This window comes from Saimiri boliviensis, chromosome 19 (genome assembly GCF_048565385.1).
Source record: "Saimiri boliviensis isolate mSaiBol1 chromosome 19, mSaiBol1.pri, whole genome shotgun sequence".
Classification (NCBI taxonomy): domain Eukaryota; kingdom Metazoa; phylum Chordata; class Mammalia; order Primates; family Cebidae; genus Saimiri; species Saimiri boliviensis.
Window position 1 is genome coordinate 32,866,943 of NC_133467.1, and position 20,928 is coordinate 32,887,870.

The 20,928-nt window shown below is 37.4% G+C and overlaps 1 protein-coding gene across 5 annotated transcripts in view; it reads left to right on the plus strand.

Annotated features, from left to right (window-relative positions):
- The window catches only part of SPTA1 (spectrin alpha, erythrocytic 1), a 191,191-nt gene that overhangs the window by 150,452 nt on the left and 19,811 nt on the right, over positions 1-20,928 (plus strand). For all 5 annotated transcript variants that reach the window (XR_012515066.1, XM_074389996.1, XM_074389997.1 and 2 more), the window contains 10 exons: positions 1,495-1,593; positions 2,304-2,472; positions 3,095-3,171; positions 7,764-7,973; positions 9,994-10,290; positions 11,118-11,230; positions 12,409-12,426; positions 12,871-12,922; positions 15,377-15,564; positions 16,519-16,572. Coding sequence is in view for 4 of the 5 variants with exons in the window: in XM_074389996.1 (XP_074246097.1) it covers positions 1,495-1,593; positions 2,304-2,472; positions 3,095-3,171; positions 7,764-7,973; positions 9,994-10,290; positions 11,118-11,230; positions 12,409-12,426; positions 12,871-12,922; positions 15,377-15,564; positions 16,519-16,572 (1,277 nt within the window). In the remaining variant the exon portion in view is untranslated. The remainder of the gene's footprint in view (positions 1-1,494; positions 1,594-2,303; positions 2,473-3,094; positions 3,172-7,763; positions 7,974-9,993; positions 10,291-11,117; positions 11,231-12,408; positions 12,427-12,870; positions 12,923-15,376; positions 15,565-16,518; positions 16,573-20,928) is intronic.

Below are 20,928 nucleotides of genomic sequence, written 5' to 3' on the forward strand. Positions count from 1 at the left end.
CCAGTTCACTCTAATGATTGTTTCTCTTGCTATGCAGAAGCTCTTGTTTAATTAGATCCCATTTGTGTATTTTGGCTTTTGTTTCCGTTGCTTTTGGTGTTTTAGTCGTGAAGTCCTTGTCTATGCCTATGTCCTGAATGGTATTGCCTAGGTTTTCTTCTAGGGTTTTTATGGTGTTAGATTTTATGTTTAAATTTTTAATCCATCTGGAGTTAATTTTTGTATAAGGTGAAAGGAAGGGATCCAGTTTCAACTTTCTGCATATACCTAGCCAGTTTTCCCAACACCATTTATTAAACAGGGAATCCTTTCCCCATTGCTTGTTTTTGTCAGGTATGTTAAAGATCAGATGGTTGTAGATGTGTGACATTACTTCTGAGGCCTCTGTTCTGTTCCATTGGTCTATATCTCTGTTTTGGTACCAGTGCCATGCTTTTTGATTACTGTAGTTTAGGTATAGTTTGAAGTCAGGTAGTGTGATGCCTCCATCTTTACTATTTTTTTATTAGAATTGTCCTGGCTATAAGGGCTCTCTTTTGGTTCCATATGAAGTTTAAGGTGTTCTATTGTTTCTTCTTTTATTTTTGAATTTGTTATTTGAAAATAGAGACGTTATTTCATGCGGTATACATATATAAAAATGTGATTCATTCAGGCATTCAGTCATACAAAGTCAATTGCCTTTTCAATATTAATTTACAGTTTCTTCAAAACTATAAAATGTAATACAGTTATAACATATAATGTACTTCATCTTGTTTTACGATGAGTAACCATCTTATTTTAGTGCCTCAACATCATGAACTGAAAGTTCTTTTATTTTCAAAAGGGATTTTGAAAAAGCATAATAATAGTCATAGAAATTGTTTCTTCCTTTAGCCTGAGTTACTGTGTTGTACAGGAAAAAAAAAACTGACAGAGTGCTTTTATGCTAAACGGGAGATGAAAGCAGCAGTGGGAGCGGTGACAGTAATGGGTGCTCATGGTGATGGTGATGATGGGCTTATATAGATATTTCTCTGGAAAGTACAACAGAAGACAAAGTACCACTCTTCATGCTTCAGCCTCCCTTCTCTTTTCATTCTGCCAGCTTTATAGACATCATGTTTCCAGAAAGCAGTCAGAGAAGACTTGGAGTGATAGTCAGTGGCAGCTCCATGTTCTCATTCCCTCTCTTTAGGATCAGGGCTTAGTTTACAGTGTTATTGATACTAATTTTTTTTTCTGCTAGACACATTGTTCCATTGAATTAGATAAATCTCAATATAGAGGAATCTCCATATATGACTTCAGTCAAAACGCTCATTCCAAAATCAAAATAACAGTCACGTACTAAGTTAGAGTGTCACTTGTATATCTTTGACTCTTTTTTCCAATAAGTTGCAGTCATCGATAAGTGAGAATTTGAGAAAGCAATTGAGTATAGTTGTTCTGAATATGGGTGAAAATAGATTTTCTAGCTTTGGATACCTTCTCATTGATTCATTTATGCAGAGCTTGCTAAAGAAGCATGAAGCTTTGGAAAACGACTTTGCTGTCCATGAGACACGAGTACAAAATGTGTGTGCACAAGGAGAAGACATCCTAAATAAGGTGAGCTAGTTAAGGAATTCCAGCTCAAACTTCCATTTTCCAAAAGAGACTCACCCAAATACAGAAACATGAGCAGTGCTAAGATCATATGCAGAACTTTAACAGTCTCTTCTAAACTGCGTTTTGTTGCGGTGGAGGTGGTTAGGAAACAATTATCTATTCAGCTGCTGTAATTCTATTTTCAAGTTTGTATACATACACATTTTAGTTTTCCTTAAATCCTTTGCTGACATTCTTCTTGTCTTTTACAGAACATGGTGTTTATAAAAACTCTTATCACCAGCTTTGGTCATAGAATGTTATAATATTTTGAAGAAATTTTTCTAAGCCTCTAGGAGGGAAACCACACTGAAACTTCTTTTAAATTTGAGAATTATTTCTATGTTTAAATGTAGCTTTTTAAATAAATCCTCATTGATCTAACTGCTATTAAGACCGTTAAGCAGAGCAGAGATGACTCCCTACCTTCTAGAAACTTAGACCAACTAAGAAGGTCACACTTCTACAGAAATACATGAGAAGATCATTTAAATGCTGGAATGGAAATAACCTTCTTACACATGAAAGAATAATAAAATAATTACATTAGACCAGAGGACCGTGGTTTTATAATTGAAATGAGAGAGATGAGTGCTTTCTATTGGTACTAAAGGATACACATTTCTAGCCCTGCACAATCATAAATATATTCGTCTCTCTCCTTCTCACAGGTTTTACAGGAGGAAAGTCAGAACAAAGAGATTTCTTCCAAGATAGAGGCTCTCAATGAAAAGACCCCTTCTCTTGCCAAAGCAATAGCTGCTTGGAAGTTACAATTGGAAGATGACTATGCCTTTCAGGAATTCAATTGGAAGGCTGATGTGGTAGAGGCCTGGATAGGTATAATGTGTCAGATCCAGGGTCCCTTAAGTTTGAGAAATCCTGATAAATCCCATGTGTACAATGGTCTCTGGGACTTTTCTCTTACCATGTTAAAAGAGGTGTTTCCATCACTACCCATTCCTATCCTTTCTGGACAGAATTACACTTACATTTGTGTGCATGCACACACACGTGCACACACACGCGCACGCACACAGACACTGAGAGAGAGAACTATGCTGATGCAGTAACTATGTACCGTAACTCCAGAGAATACATTTTTGGGGAATTGGAGATTTTGTGTGTGATATTCAGAAAGGGAAAGCCGTAGCAAATTGTTCTAAGAAATAATCTAAAATGTTTGTTTGATTTACTTAAAATTTATATCTAATTTATGATTTCTCTCTTTTTTTTCTATGAAGTACTCCAAAACTCTCATGACCCTAGCTCTGTTTCATTAAGTTTTATCCTGCCTAAGTAGAAAAACTATCCATTGATCCTCACTGCTCACATATTCTAATGAATCATCAACTCTAAGAGTCAAGAAGCTTTCTTGTGCATTATAAATATTCTGTTTCTCCTTACCATGACTGAAACAAGAACAACTGTATTTCTCTTGTTAATTATTTTTACCTTTTAGCTGATAAGGAAACAAGCCTAAAGACCAACGGCAATGGTGCAGACCTTGACGACTTCCTCACACTCCTGGCAAAACAGGTGAGATTGATAGATGTTAGGTAAGGCCAAGACCTGATTCACATAAAAGTCCATCCTCCATGATTATGTATTTCTGAATTTTTGGACTCTGTTGTGTGTAGCATCTGTAAGATAGTCCCTTCTTAATATTAATAATTTCCTCATTATTATTTTATCCTCTCTGTCTCATGAGTCTTGCTACTGGGTTTTCAACATTTTGTTTTTAGAGAATCAACTTTCAGCTTGTAATTTTTCTCTTTTTTGTATATTCTATTCCATTAATAGCTTTTTATATTATTATCATTTTTTTTTGCTTTATTTGGGATTACTTTGACGTTTTCTTTTAATTTCTTGAAATGGATAATTCGATTATCAAAATTTTAGCCTTTTATTTTTTCTAATATATCAATTTTAAATATATGTTTTTTCCCAAAGCAGAGCTTCAGCTGCATTGCACAAAGTGTGTCATTTCTTTTTATCATTTAGTTAAATTTTTTTCTGAGATTTCTTATTTGATTTTTTTCTATTATCCACTTATCATTTGATAGTAAATTGTTTAATTTCAAATAATTGGGACTTTTCTCATTATCTGTTTGACATTTATATCTATTTTAATTCCACTATATTTTAAAAACATATTCTATATTATTCAGAAACTTGATTTATATCTAGCAATTGTCTGTTTCATTGTATATATACATTTGAAAAGGATGTGTATTTTTCAGTGGTTTATATTACCAACCAGATTTTTATTTTTCATCATGTTGTTTAAATATTTTGTTATTTTATAAATTTTGAGGTTAGGCTACAAGTTATGTTGACATTTTTGAATTGTGAAATCATCTTATTGAATTGATACTTTTAATTATAAAATGTTCCTCTTTATCTTTAATTATATTTCTTGATTTAAAATCTACTTTTTCAGGTACTAGTATACTGTGCTAACATTTTTTAGTGTCTGCAGAAATAACTATTTCCACCTTTAGGGCTTTAAAAAACATTTTTGTGTCTATATTTTGTATGTGTCTTTTATAAAATATTATGTAGTTGGGTATTACTTTCTCTAATTTGATAAATTCATGGAAAGTGAGTCTGTTGATATTTAAAATATTATAATTAACTCATGAATTTTGGTTTAAAGCTATAACTAAACACCCTCTGCCATCCAACCTCCTACTTTTTGGTCAGGGATTGAAATGATTCAGGACATAGTTTCAATTTATTTGAGTACTCCCTTTTTGACTTTGCCCCAATGGACTTTCAGGCATTTCAATGGAAGCCCTTTAACCAGGGCTGCTTCTGCTTGATGGGTCCTGAAGTCAGCACTGTGAAACTACTGAAAACTCTGGTTAGGATCTTACATTTTTAGCTACCATTTCTGCTTGGCTTCTAGGATTTCTGTCCTATAGAATTTTGGCATCTGCAGTGCTTTGAGGGGAAAAGACAACAGGATATTCACTATTTTTTCTGCAGTTTCCTTGTTATAGCTTCTCAAATCCTGGCTGCCACAGTTCCCTATTATGCCAATTTACGTCTCTTTATCTCCATGAGATTATCAAATGCTCTGAGCAATGCTTACCCCTCAGCCTTTAGTACTTCAATGTATAAGAACTTATACAGCTTATACTTCAAAGGGAAATTTGGAGAGACTATTATTCTGACTTCAGTCTGGAATTTTAGTCCCTTGAGTTGTAGCTACCTAGGTTTCATTCTGATCCATTTCAAGCAGCTGACTTTTTGTACCTTTATCAAGCTGTTAATAAAGTTATCCTCAAATACAAGCCACTCTATCAAAACTGAAAGGGGAAACTTCCTAAATATTGTGTGATTTTGATATCAACGTTTCTGCAAAAAAAAAAAAAGTTTGTATAATTGGCACATCTAGGAAGTCTTTTGTTTGTGTACCTCCAAGATCCCTAGTAGTACACTGCTACTAATTAAAATGAAGAATGTAGTAAGTAATGTAAGAGAATCTTGGAAAGGTACGTGCTGTAGGAAATATTTGGTTTTTATTGTGAAAATTTAGAATGTCATACGATACTCCAATATTTTCTTAATATTAATGTATTAGTCCATTATCATTCTGCTAATGAAGACATACCCAAGACTGGGTAATTTATAAAGAATAGAAGTTTAATTGACTCACAGTTCAGCATGGCTGGGGAGGCTTCAGGATACTTAACAATCATGGCAGAAGGGGAAACAAACACATCCTTCTTCACATGGTGGTAGGAAGGAGAAGTGCCAAGCCAAAGGAGGAAAAGCCCATTATAAAACTATCAGATCTCATGAGAACTCACTCCTATCATAAGAAAAGCATGAGGGTAACTGCCCTCATGATTAAATTATCTCACATTGAGTCCCTCCCATGACATGTGGGGACTATGAGAACTACAATTCAAGATGAGATTTTGGTGGAGAGACAGACAGCCAAACCTCTGAGACCTCCCAAATCTCATGTCCTCACATTTCAAAAAAATTATGCCCTTCCAACAGTCTCCCAAAGTCTTAACTTATTCCAGCATTAACTCAAAAGTCTAGGTTCAAAGTTTCTGAGATAAGGTAAATCCCTTCTGTCCTTGATTCTGTAAAATCAAAAGCAAGTTAGTTACTTTCTTAATACAATGGAGGTACATGCTTTGGGTAAATACCCTCTTTCCAAATGGTATAAATTGGCCAAAACAAAGGAGCTACAGGCCTCATGCAAGTCTGAAATCCAATATGGCAGTCATTAAACTTTGCAGTTCCAAAATGATCTCTTTTGAATCCATGTCCCACATCCAGGGCACAATGATGCAAGAGGTAGGCTCCCATAGCCTTGGACAGCTCCACCCCTGTGGCTTTGCAGGATACAGTCCCCATCCCAGCTGCTTTCAATCGCTGGCATTGAGTGCCTGCAGCTTTTCCAGGTGCATGGTGCAAGGTGTTGGTGGATCTACCATTCTGCAGTCCAGAGGACAGTGGCCCTTTTCTCACAGCTCCACTAGGTAGTACCCCACTAGGTAGTGGGGACTCTGTGGGGGGCTCCAACCTCATGTTTTCCTTCTGTGCTGCCCTGGCAGAGGTTCTCCATGAGGACTCTGCCCCTGCAGCAGACTTCTACCTGAACATCTCGGTGTTTCTGTACATCCTCTAAAATCTAAGAGGCTCCCAAACCTCAATTCTTGACTTCTGTGTACCTGAAGGCTCAACACCACATGGAAGCTGCCAAGGCTTGAAGCTTGCACTCTCTGAAGCCATGGCCTGAATTATACCTTGATCCCTTTTAGCTATGGCTAGAACAGCTGAATGCAGAACACCAAGCCACTTGGCTGCACAAAGTAGGGGGCCCTGGGCCCATCCCAGGAAACCATTTTCCCCTCCTAAGCCTTGCAGCCTGTGATGGGAGGAGCTACCATGGAACTTTCTGACATGCCCTGGAGGCCTTCCTCCTCCCATCCCTTGTCTTGGTGATGAACCTTCAGCTACTTTTACTTATACAAATTTCTGCAGCTGGCTTGAGTTTCTCCCCAGAAAATGGGTTTTGCTTTTCTATTGCATCACCAGGCTACAAACTTTCCAAACTCTTATGTTCTGCTTCCTATTGAATGCTTTGCTGCTTAGAAATTTCTTCTGCTAGATACCCTAAATAATCTCTCTTAAGTTCAAAGTTCCACAGATCTCTAGGGCAGGGGCAAAATGCTGCCAGTCTCTTTGCTAAAGCCTAGCAGGAAACACCTTTATTTCAGCTCCCAACAAGTTTCTTATCTCCATCTGAGACCACCACACTCTGTACCTCATTGTCCATGTCACTATCAGCAATTTGGTCAAAGCCATTTGACAAGTGTCTAGGAAATTCCAAATTTTACCACATCTTCCTGTCTTCTGAACCCTCCACATCTCTAGGAAGTTCCAAACCTTCACACATGTTTCTGTCTTCCTCTGAGCCTGCCAAACTGTTCCAAGCTCTGCTTGTTTGGCAGTTTCAAAGTCGCTTCCACATTTTCAGGTGTCTTTATAGCAGCACCCCATTCTCTGCTGTACCAGTGTACTGTATTAGTCTGTTCTCACACTACTTATAAAGACATACCTAACACCAGGTAACATATGAAAAATAGAGGTTTAATTGACACATTTCAGCATGGCTGGGGAGGCCTCAGGAAACTTACAATCATGGCAGAAGGGGAAGCAAACATGTCCTTCTTCACATAGCAGCAGGAAGAAGTGTTGAGCAAAAGGAAAAGCCCCTCAAAACCATCAGATCTTGTGAGAGCAAACTCACTGTCACAAGAACAGCATGAGGGTAACTGCCCCCATGATTAAATTACCTCAAACTGGCTCCCTCCCACGACATGTGGGGACTACGGGAACTACAATTCAAAATGAGATTTGGGTGGGGACACAGCCAAACCATATCAATTAATCTTATATATAACATAAAATCTAACAGTAAAATATACATAAACTGGAGCTTTCAGCCCCAAATGTTTGCATACATCTCTAAGTTATATTTCCTTTTTCTTAATCATCATCTTAATTCTTGCCTTATCTATAATTAAAATCTGGTGGAATCCAGATGTGAATGACACCTGCACCATTTTCCTGTTCATAGCCTCTCTCCTGATCTTTCTCAGGACACTCTGGATGCCAGTCTGCAGAGTTTTCAGCAAGAGAGACTTTCCGAGATTGCTGACCTGAAGAATCAACTGATTGCTGCTCAACACAGCCAGTCTAAAGCCATTGAAGAGCGTTATGCTGCTCTGCTGAAGCGCTGGGAACAGTTGCTAGAAGCCTCTGCAGTCCACAGACAGAAATTGATGGAGAAACAGCTGCCTCTACAAAAGGTTTAAAAAAAAATGAGGCATGATCGATTCTCTGTTATCTGCATATTAGCTATGAAATTCAGAAACAGATATTGGAAACTGTTTGGATAATACACAGATCTTTTATTGCTTTGAAAGAGGTTGGGAAGATATTCTTACTGAGCAAAAAGTAGATTGAAAAGAAGCTTTAAGGAATTTTTTTTAGATTAATTGATTAGCTACGTAACTAACTTGAGATGGAAGCCAGGCAAATAGAGTAGGAGAAGTGGATGGAACAAGAGTGTGGGAGGTCTTTGTATATGATAGAATTAAAACTGTCAGGCAAAAGTCAAGGTTGTCCCTGTGTTTTTCCTAACCCAAATAAAAGGAGCATTGGACAAGTTGTCGTAAAACATATTCTTAACTTATATCAAGCTTTCCTAGATTGAAGACCTTGTAAAAGTCACTTAACATCCCAAACCTTTATATCCCATTTAGAAAATAGAGTATATCACCATCCTGTCCTGCCTTTCTGTGTTATTATTAAAAAAGATAATGAATCTAAATGTACAGTATAAACCCCTAAGTTCCATATAAATATGTGATTAAAATTTTCCTTCAAATGTTGGCTGCTAAGGCATTGGATATTGATCATAAAAATGTCAATAATAAAAGGAACTCAGAATGGTCAGTGGAATTACTGAGCACTCCTAGACCCTAAGAAACATTGTACTTGGTAACAAATTAAGTCAAGGAGTTAGAGAATTTAAGAAATAACACATGAGTAAAAGTCAGGTTAGATTCTTAGTTAATTTCTCCACTTTTGAAAAACATAGGACCTACAAAAATAAATCTTAGGTGAAAAATTAAATAATTAAATGGGCAACTTTACATATATGTGTGCATTCTACATGGGACACTCCTTCATATTTTTAATCTTTTAAAAAAATTTTAAAACTGCAAGGAGTTTTATTTTCTGATTACAAAATATTTATAAAATATTCACTCAATCTATAATATTATGAAAATAATATGAAATACTTTATAGGTTTCTGTGTCCTTTCCATGTAGAGGTCATGTTAATTTTCTCTATTGATCTATTTTGGCATATGGATTGCTGAAATGAGTATAGGGTCAGATGTAACGGTTTAATACCTCTGTAATCCCTCCTCCATTTGGGCAGTTTTCTTGTTTTTAATTCTTTTATTTGAGAATGAAAAATTCATTTTCATATTTGCTCAAGACAAACCTCTTTAGAAGTACAATCTGCTAACCCAAAATCTGTGATGTATTTTAAGTATAAAAGTATTTTCAATCACTTGCTGTTTGAAAAAAAAATCATGCTTTTTCTGTTATTCAGTAATACAGAAAATTTGGAGCTATTCAGAGCACATGAATAACTCCAGACAGTAATACAATGATACATATATTTGTACTAAGGATACAGGTTAGAGGGTGGAAACTGAGTTTAAGCAGTGGTTTGGAAAGCTTCAGCCATGAAATGAGGCCTGAACAAGGTTTAAAAGGAAGTTAGGAAAATGTTCTAGCCTTGTCAAAGAGAAGTCAGCTGGGTGTGGTCTACAGAAGCTTGTCAGATGGAAAGATAAAGTACATAAAGGAGACAACAGATTTTCTTGGTTTATTTATTCAATTATTATTTCATCCATTCATCCAATGCATTTTTTTTTTATGTTTACTACCTGCCAGGTAGAATTGGAGCATAGACTTTAGAATAAGAAACCAGATAGTTGAAAACTGACTTTGCCACTTTTGGAATTTTAAAACGGAAATAACTTTAGAAATCATTCGACCCCCTCATTTGTACATGATGGAAGATTTAAACAATTTCACACGATGAGAAATGCCAGAACCAGGGCTTGTAGCTCTAACTCACATGTTCACCCATCAAAGTACATAGACCCTGTTGGTATTAGTTCTGCCCTTTTAGATTCCTGGCCCTGCAGATATTTAAAGACAGGCATTATGTTTATCCTCAATCTTCTCTTCTGCTGAGAGGCTCTATCAGGAAAGATGGTAGTATCTTTTTACTCTCTCTCTGCAGGCTGAGGAGCTGTTCATGGAATTTGCACATAAGGCTTCAGCTTTCAACAACTGGTGTGAAAAGGCGGAAGAAAACTTGTCAGAGCCTGTGCACTGTGTCTCTCTGAATGAAATTCGGCAGCTGCAGAAAGATCACGAGGATTTCTTGGCCTCCTTGGCTGGGGCTCAAGCAGACTTTAAATATTTGCTGGAGCTAGACCACCAGATTAAGGCCTTAGGTGTGCCTTCTAGCCCTTATACCTGGTTAACCGTGGAGGTGCTGGAGAGGATCTGGAAGCACCTATCTGACATCATTGAGGTAACCTGGAACATGGAAGAAACTTCCTTTGGCTACAGTGAACATAAACACTTTATTATCCAAGTTAAGAGACTTATGAGATAGAAGGAGCACTATTAATAATTATACTGGGACAGTAGTCATAAAACATGACTAAGAAAAATTGAAAAATATGTTCACAATAGGTATACGCTATGCCCCATAATTTGAACAGTTTCCTGCTTCTGAGTGTTGAACAATAATTTTGAGAAGCAAACAGAAGCCCCGAGACATGGTTCTAATGATGAGCTGTGAAAAGTTCATGAGGTTTGTGCAGGTATTCAGAGTCTACATATCCCCCCCCCCATTCAAGGTATTTTCTTTTTTATATATACCTCCAAAAGTGCCTTGCTATGTATTTTTAATTTTTGTCTGTGTATAATAATGCTCATCACTGAAACTATAAAACATAAAAAAGCATAATAAAAGACTATAGTGTCACCATTTTTAGATGACAACTATCATTTCTAAGGGTAGCAAGCCCTAAGGCTGCTTTTATGTTCATTTACATTAAATTTCACCAAAAAAAATTATAAAGAAGGGAGATTTGCCTTTATTACTAAGTTACTTGTTACAGAGCTTGGTCTTAGAGAATGCTGCAAGTACTCTTGGGAAGTACATAAGCTATCTTTACATTTTAGAGGTGAGAGAGGTGGACTGCATGGAATATGAGCACATAGGCACACACCTGTGGAAGCTAGGTTAGACTTGAGAGAGGGAAGATATGCAGCTGAGATTACCAGCAAGTTCTCTACTGGCAAAGAAAGGCCTTCAGTGTCAGTCACGTTGTCTGTGATTTGGTGTCTTAGGAACGGGAGCAGGAGCTGCAAAAGGAAGAGGCAAGACAGGTCAAGAACTTTGAGATGTGTCAGGAGTTTGAACAGAATGCTAGTGCCTTCCTTCAATGGATCCTGGAAACCAGGTGAGCTATGCTACATCCCAAACCATCACCCCTACGCTACACACCATTTACCATAGGGATAAAATACGCATTTGAAGGGAAGAGGAGATATTCCTACAGTGTGTATTCTGCCCTCAAATCACTGTATCTTGCCTATGCTTTATATTTGGAGTTGACTGTTTTCTGAATCAATCCCTGGAAAACCAAGAAATGACAATTTCATCCTGATGCTCATTATGTACATTTCTGTATTCTCTCCTTGATAGTCTCAACTTTCTTTCTGTTGCTTGTAATTTCAGTCCAAAATAATAACAATTTATTATATCTGCATGCCACATTGCACTTTACAGAGTACTTCCATATCCATTACCTCACCTAACTGTCAGGGCAACCTTGAAAAGCCTACAAAGCAGATCTTATTAGCTCTGTTTCCAAGTGTGGAAAGTTCAAGCGGATAAATGTACTTGCTCAAGGTCACATATGTATTTACTACCACAACCAAAAGCAGAACCTTCTATGAATACCTCATATGAAGCTATTCTGTTATGTACCTACTAAAATTGTAATGAGAATCAAGTGAGATAATATATGTTAATTGTGCTTATTAATAACAAATTCTTCTGTACCTGAAGATAACACATGTCACATCATCTGGGGTAAATGACCTAGAAAAAGGAGACTTAGAAGATGTAATATGTTAGAATACATGGTCACAGTTGGTAGATAGTATCCTGTGGGTGGGTCAAAACTGTGGTGTGCTGAGAGTTAATGTAGTGATTTAGACAATTTATGATATATACTTTCCTACCTTGTCACTGACAAGGATAAATGAACAAAAAGAAATCATGTACCATGTCTAAGCCATCTGACAGAAGGCAGAGAAGGCACAGAACACCCTCCTCTTCCTCTTTGCTTGGTGACTTTATCACATCCTGGCTGTGTGTGTCCAACACCAAGCATTTTTGGTGCTCTTTGTCCTGAAGCAAGAATAAAGTAATAAAGGCAAATTTATGGGAAAATCTGATCTCAGAGTCCAGGAAGTCTTTGGAACTAGTGAGTGGTCAGGTTTGTGCTTTGTGGCTACAAAAGATTTAAAATGTTTCATAAATCTGAGGAAATGAGATCATTAAAGTAACCAATTTTAACATATCATCTCCCTTTTCTCTCATGTGATTCCTGTTCCGGACCTCCACGTCCAGGGCTTACTTTCTGGATGGGTCAGTATTTTATGTTATCATGTTTGTTTTATTATATTTTTCTGTAAGAATTCATTAAGAAGGACTTAGTGCTGAGACATTTTCATTCCATTGTAATCTGGTAGTATGTAAATAAAAATGTAGAGTGAAAAAGAAAAGCTCATTATATTTTATTCTGCCCTTACACTTCAGTAGATGGAATCTTGCCTACATTGCTTAAGTGTGTGTTTACAAAGAATAATTAAGAGGGATACGTAAATCCCTTCTCCTAGTCAGAGAACTTGGGAAAGTCTTCCCTTCTTGTCAGTCTGGCAAGGTTGTGAACATTTGGCTCTCTAAAACGTTGCTTCGTGGAAGCCACATAACCTTGGAGAAGCTGAAGCAGAGGGGATTTGAGTTGGTATGCATGTATGAAATATTGACCTGTGATGTGATGCATCATGTTTTCCTTTGGTTCTTAACTAGATCATTGCTCAAAGAAACAGGAACTCTGGAATCCCAGCTGGAAGCAAATAAAGTAAGTATTGTGTTTTCATTAGCTGAAGATACTGCTAAAATTATAAAGAATGCAAAAATAGTCAGTTAAGGGCAGCCCAGGTAATACTTTTAGGTACATATCACCTAATGTCAGAAAGCTAAGGCTGTGGTTCTGATTGTATCATTAATTTGCATTTTAACCATAGGCTACCACATTGTGAATATAAACCTCATTCTACTTAAATATCTGAGACTCCATTTCTGAATCTACACACTAGAGCTAATATCCGTTGTGGAGTCATTGTTTGCCTTAAAGAAATAATTTTATGGAAGACTCTGAGTTGCCCAGAGTGGGAGAGGCTTCGGAAACAGTGGGAGGACAGGTTCACGTTTTGTGACTAGAAAGGATTTGGAACATAATGATGAAGGAGAAGAGCAAATGGAAAAGCGCCTAACACTGGCAAATTTCTGTTTTTATATGATGTAGTAGGATGACAGTTGAGTGTAGTCGTATCTTGACAACTGAGTGAAGTAATGGGTTAGAACAGTGTTTCTCAATATTTTTTTCTTTTGCTATTGTTCTTCCAGGAGAAAAAAAAAATCAAGTAATTACATCTAATTATTTTCTAACAAAAAAAAATGAAATGCTAAAGAGCAAGATGTCAGGTAGTTTTGACTGTCATCTCACCTGAGTTAAAGTGGCTTTTATCAAAAAGACAAGGAATAAGGGATACTGGTGAGGATGTAGAGAAAGTAGAAATAGTATAGCCACTATAGAAAACAGTATGGAAATTCCTCAAAAAACTAAAAAGAGAGGCTGGGCACCTGTAATCCCTGAACTTTGGGAGGCTGAGGTGGGCAGAATATGAGGTACAGATATCAAGACCATCTTGACCAGCATGGTGAAACCCCATGCCTATGAAAAATACAAAAATTAGCTGGGTATGGTGATGCACACTGTAGTTCCAGCTACTTGGGAGGCTGAGGCAGGAGGATCGCTTGAACACAGAAGGTGGAGGTTGCAGTGAGTCGAGATCTTGCCACTGCACTCCAGCCTGGTGACAGAGCAAGACTCCATCTCAAAGGAAAAAAAAAAACTGAAAAGAGAAATACCATATGATTCATGAGTCCCATTACTGGGTATATATCTAAAAGAAAGGAAATGAACATATCAGAGAAATACCTGCACTCCAATGTTTATAACAGCACTGTTTACAACAGCCAAAATATGAAATCAACCTAAATGCCCATCAATGGATTAACTGTTAAAGAAAACACAGTGTACACAATGGAATATTATTTATCCATTAAAAAAATAAAATTCTGACATTTGCAGCAACGCAGATGGAAATGAGTGTCATTATGTTAAGTGAAGGAAGCCAAGCACAGTAAGACAAATATTGTATGTTTTCACTCATAAGTGGGAGCTAAAAAAATGGATCTCATAAAGACAGAGAGTACATTGGAGGTTACTAGAGGATAGGAAGAGTAGGGGGAGAAAGGGGAATAAAGAGACGTTGATTATTGGGTATCAATACACAGTTTGATAGAATAAATGAGACTAGTATTTGATAGATCAGTAGGGTGACTATAGTTTACAGTAATATCTTGTGTATTTCAAAATAGAAGAAAATAATTTGTTTCTAGCATAAAGAAAAGATAGATACTTAAGGCAATAGACATCCAATGTATACTGATGTAATCTTTACAAATTATGTGAACATATTAAATTGTCATGTATACCCTGAAATGTGTACATCTATTATATATAATTAAAACTTTTTAAAAAAGGTATCAGGCAAATTGGACCTTTGAAGGGTTACAATCTTTGTCGTATCCCAGATTTTTTTCACTGTGCTCCACAAGCATCAGAATCAATTCACACCTGCCCTCTGTGGGGAGTAGTGTTCCCTCATTGAACAAGCATGAGTAAGATGCAGAAATTTGGCACATAACATGAGTCGATGGCAGGAGCAGCCCATGAACGTTATCCCAAGTTGATGAAGGCAGCTCAGGAGTGAACAACACTGATGAGCTTAAGTGAGCCTGAAAGCTTAGCCACAATCAGTGTTGCAGATAAGTCCCAGGGCAGAGCACTGGGAGCCGATGATGACGCATGGGCCTTGGAAATTCTATTCTTGTTTATTGGCTCTCTTGATAGATGATAGATAGATAGATAGATAGATAGATGGATGCATACATACATACATAGGATATAGATATCGATGTATGTGTGTGTGAGTGTGTGTGTATATAACTACTTAGATTTATATATTGCAGAATACCAGAATGGCAAGTATTATTCACCTAAACTTCCCATTATTTTATAAATGAGGACTACAGAAGTGAAGTGGTTTTCCTGAGCAGTTCATTTTTTTCAGAGAACAAGAAGATCCCTGAAAATAAAATCAGCCTGTTATCTCCTCTTCCACCTTTAGGTTTTGAGCTGGTAACCTGGGCAACCGACTGCCTCTCTTCTCTGTCATTTTTCCAGAGAAAACAGAAGGAGATCCAGGCAATGAAGCGTCAACTAACCAAGATCGAGGACCTGGGGGACAGCTTGGAAGACGCTCTGATCCTGGATATCAAATACAGCACCATTGGATTGGCCCAGCAGTGGGACCAGCTCTACCAGCTGGGGTCGCGGATGCAACACAACCTGGAGCAACAGATCCAGGCCAAGTATTGAGGGCATGGGGCCAGGGAAGGGAGGGGTGCAGATGGTGTTAGCTTCAGGACCTTAATTAAGAGCTAGACTTTGGTGCATCAGGTAAAAAAGCTGCTTCAGAGAGCCAACAGTCTGTGTCTTTACCGCCCCACGGAATGACTATTTCTCTTTATACTGAAATCCATCATGAAAAAAAAGTTAGTGCTCTCCATCCACCTGAGCCTACTCCTCACTCCTTTGGACAACAACTGACATTCATACGCAGTTTCTCAGAGTCCCTTCACCATCTTATGTGATCTCTTATGTGACACTTTAATTAGACTCTCAATTGTGATCCCTTAGGAAACCATTTCCTTTCGTAGAATTTTATCTAGACTATAATGTCTGTAATAAAAGAAACATTTGAAATGTGGCCAAATAGAGCAGAGGGGTAGAAACTCATTATTTTCTAAATAAATTCATTATATCTAAGCAGCTCTAGGTCTCAGTAGCTTTTTGACAACATTTTTATCTAGATTAGAATTGGCAAACTTTTTCTGTGAATGGCCTGATAAGACATAATTTATACTTTGTGAAGCATGTATATTTTCTGCTGTAAATCTTCGACTCTGCTGTTGTACTGAAAAAAGCAGCCATGATAAGTGAGTGACCATGGCCATGTTCCAATAAAACTTTATTTATGGACATTGAAATTTAAATTTGATATAATTTTCATGTTTCAAAAAATTTTCTTCTTTTGATTGTCTTCAACCATATGAAAATGCAAAACTACTCTTGGCTCCTGGACAGTACAAAACCAGGTGGCAGCTAGATTTGGCCCATGGACTATAGTTTGCCAACTCCTGAACTAGATGATTCAATTAGCAAATTGTCCATTAAAATTCCTCTCTCTTCCTCTCTCATGGCTTGGTTCTGCTACTCTGTGTTTTATATACAGGGTAAATTTGTGTTGTTTTTTTTTCTTTCAGGGACACCATAGGTGTGAGTGAAGAGACTCTAAAGGAGTTTAGTACAACCTATAAGTGAGTGTAATTTCATAGTTTACTGTTTCTTTGTTTTTCAGACTTTTCAGAATGAGTCTATAAATAATGTTTCTGTCATGCTATGAGGCTCGGTAGGATCTTAAATGAAAATCTAGTGATGTTGATTAGCTCCAGTCATGGCTTGCTATGAGATTTTGGGAATTCAAGAAAGCCATTTTTTCTTTATTCTCAATGTTTTATGCTTTTGTCTCTATCCATTAGGTTAAAAAAATGTACGGGGACACAAACAGGCTTTCATATATGTATATAATTGTACTTTAGATTCTGGGGTACATGTGCAGAACATGCAGAACTGTTGCATAGGTACATAAATGGCAATGTGGTTTGCTGTATCCATCCCCCTGTCACCTATATCTGGCATTTCTCCCCATGTTATCCCTCCCCAACCTCCCTATCCCCCACTTTCCCTCCCCTAGTCCCCCCAAAGAGACCCCTGTGTGTGATTCTGTTCTTGTGGCTGTTTGCTGAGAATGGTGGTTTCCAGATTCATCCATGTCCCTGCAAAGGACATGAGCTCATCATTTTTTATGGCTGATAAAAAATGATATATATGTGCCACATTTTCCTTGTCCAGTCTATCAACGATGGACATTTGGGTTGGTTTCAGGTCTTTGCTATTGTAAACAGTGCTGAAATGGACATATGTTTGCATGTGTCTTTATAATAGAACAATTTATAATCCTTTGGCTGTATACCCAGTAATGGGATTGCTGGGTCAAATGGAATTTCTATTTCTAGTTCCTTGAGGAATTGCCACACTGTCTTCCACATTGGTTGAACTAATTTACACTCCCACCAACAATGTAAAAGTTTTCCTGTTTCTCCACATCCTCTCCAACTTCTGTTGTCTCCAGATTTTTAAATATCGCCATTTAAAAAAAAAATTGTAATTTGGGTTCTGGGGTACATGTGCAGCTCATGCAGGATTGTTGCATAGGTACACACATGGCAAGGTGGTTTGCTGCCTCCATCCCCTCCATCTCCTGTATCTGGTATTTCTCCCCTCATTATCCCTCGCCATCTTCCCTACACCCACTGTCCCTCCCTTAGCGCCCCCCTGCCACTGACTGCAGTGTGTGATGCTTCCCTCCCTGTGTTCATGGGTTCTAATTGTTCAACACCCACCTATGAGTGATAACATATGGTGTTTGGTTTTCTGTTCTTGCGTCAGTTTGCTGAGAATGATGGTTCCTAGATTCATCCACATCCCTACGAAGGACACGAACTCATTGTTTTTTGTGGTTGCGTAGTATTCCATGGTGTATATGTGCCACATTTTTTTTATCCAGTCTATAAATGATGGACATTTGGGTTGGTTCCAGGTCTTTGCTATTGTAAACAGTGCTGTGGTGAACATACATGTGCATGTGTCTTTATAATAGAACAATTTATAATTCTTTGGGTATATACCCAGTAATGCAATTGCTGGGTCAAATGGAATTTCTATTTCTAGGTCCTTGAGGAAGCATCACACTGTCTTCTACAATGGTTGAACTAATTAACACTCCCACCAACAGTGTAAAAGTGTTCCTATTTCTCCACATTCTCTCCAGCATCTGTTGTCTCTAGATTTTTTAATGATCGCCATTCTAACTGGCATGAGATGGCATCTCAATATGGTTTTGATTTACATTTCTCTAATGACCAGTGATGATGAGCATTTTTTCATATGTTTGTTGGCCTCATGTATGTCTTCTTTTGTAAAGTGTCTGTTCATATCCTTTGCCCACTTTTGAATGGGTTTGCTTGTTTTTTTCTTGTAAATCTGTTTTAGTTCTTTCTAGATTCTGGGTATTAGTCCTTTGTCAGGTGGGTAGATTGCAAAAATTTTTTCCCGTTCTTTTGGTTGCTGGTTCACTCTAATGATTGTTTCCTTTGCTGTACAGAGTTCTGGACTTTAATTAGATCCCATTTGTCTATTTTGGCTTTTGTTGCCATTGCTTTTGGTGTTTTAGTCATGAAGCCCTTGCCTGTGCCTATGTCCTGAATGGTTTTGCCCTAGGTTTTCTTCTAGGGTTTTTATGGTGTTAGGTCTTATGTTTAAATCTTTAATCCATCTGGAGTTAATTTTAGTGTGAGGTGTCAGGAAGGGGTCCAGTTTCTGCTTTCTGCACATGGCTAGCCAGTTTTCCCAACACCATTTATTGAACAGGGAATCCTTTCCTCATTGCTTGTTTTTCTCAGGTTTGTCAAAGATCAGATGATTGTAGATGTGTGGTGTTGCTTCTGAGGCCTCTATTCTGTTCCATCTGTCTATGTCTCTGTTTTCTACCAGTACTATGCTCTTTTGATTACTGTGGCCTTGTAGTATAGTTTGAAGTCAGGCAGTGTGATGCCTCTGGCTTTGTTCTTTTTGCTTAGGATTGTTTTGGCTATGAGGGCTCTCTTTTGGTTCCATATGAAGTTTGAAGTGTTTTTTTTCCAGTTCTGTGAAGAAGGTCATTGTTAGTGTGATGGGGATAGCATTGAATCTATAAATTACTTTGGACAGTATGGCCATTTTCACTATGTTGATTCTTCCCAACTATGAGCATGGGATGTTTTTCCATCTGTTTGTGTCCTCTCTTATTTCCTTGAGCAGTGGTTTGTAGTTCTCCTTGAAGAGGTCCTTTACATCCTTTGATAGTTGTATTCCTAGGTATTTTATTCTCTTTGTAGCAATTCTGAATGGCAGTTCATAAAATGAGTTGGGGAGGATTCCCTCTTTTTGTATTATTTTGAATGGTTTCAGAATGAATGGTACCAGCTCCTCTTTGTAAGTCTGGTAGAATTCGGCTGTAAACCCGTCTGGACCTGGGCTTTTTTTAGTTGGTAGGCTACTAATTGATGCCTCAACTTCAGCCCTTGTTACTGGTCTATTCAGGGATTCAGCTTCTTCATGTTTTAGTCTTGGGAGAATGCAAGTGTCCAGGAATTTATCCATTCTTTCCACGTTTACTGTTTTGTGTGCCTAGAATTCTTTGTAGTAATCTCTGACGGTAGTTTGTATTTCTGTGGAATTGGTGGAGATGTCCCCTTTATAGTTTTTGATTGCATCTATTTGATTCTTCTCTTTCTTTTTTATTAGTCTGGCTAGCAGGCTATTTTGTTGATCTTTTCAAAAAACCAACTCCTGGATTTGTTGATTTTTTGAAGGGTTTTGTGTGTCTCTATCTCCTTCAGTTCTGCTCTGATCTTAGTTATTTCTTGTCTTCTGCTAGCTTTTGAGTTTTTTAAATCTCGCTCCTCTAGCTCTTTTAATTTTGACAATAGGGTGTTGATTTTAGATCTTTCCCTGTTTCTCATGTGGGCATTTATTGCTATAAATTTCCCTCTAGACACTGCTTTAAATATGTTCTATAGGATCTGGTATGTTGTGTCTTCATTCTCATTGGTTTTGAAGAACATCTTTATTTCTGCCTTCATTTCATTATTTATCCAGTCTATATTCAGGAGCCAGTTGTTCATTTTCCATGAAGTTGTGCCATTTTGAGTTAGTTTTTTAATCCTGAGTTCTAATTTGATTGCACTGTGGTCTGAGAGACTGTTATGATTTCCGTTCTTTTGCATTTGCTGAGGAGTGATTGACTTCCAATTATTTGGTCGATTTTAGAGTAATTGTGATGTGGTGCTGAGAAGAATGTATATTCTGTGGATTTGGGGTTAAGCGTTCTGTAAATGTCTATTAAGTACACTTGGTCCAGATCTGCATTCAAGTCCTGGATTTCCTTGTTGATTTTCTATCTCGTTGATCTGTCTAATACTGACAGTGGAGTGTTAGTCTCCCACCATTATTGTGTGGAAGTCTAAGTCTCTTCGTAGGTCATTAAGGACTTGCATTATGTATCTAGGTGCTCCTGTATTGGGTGCGTATATGCTTAAGATCATTAGCTTCTCTTGTTGTACTGATCCTTTTACCATTATATAATGCCCTTCTTTGTCTCTTTTGATTTTTATTGGTTTAAAGTCCATTTTATCAGAGACTAGGATTGCCACCTCGGCGCTTTTTTTTTTTTTTTTTTTTTTTTTTTTTTTTTGCTCTCCATTTACTTAATCTTCTCCCATTCCTTTATTTTGAGCCTATGTGTGTCCTTGCACATGAGATGGGTTTCCTGAATACAGCACACCAATGGTTCTTGGCTTTTCATTCAATTTGCCAGGCTGTGTCTTTTTATTGGGGCATTTAGTCCATTTACATTTAATGTTAATATTGTTATGTGTGAATTTGATCCTGCCATTTTATTACTGGTTAGTTGTTTTGCCCTTTAGTTGGCATAATTTCTTCATTGTGTCTATGGTCTTTACCATTTGGTATGTTTTTGGAGTGGCTGGTACTGGTTTTTCCTTTCTGTGTTT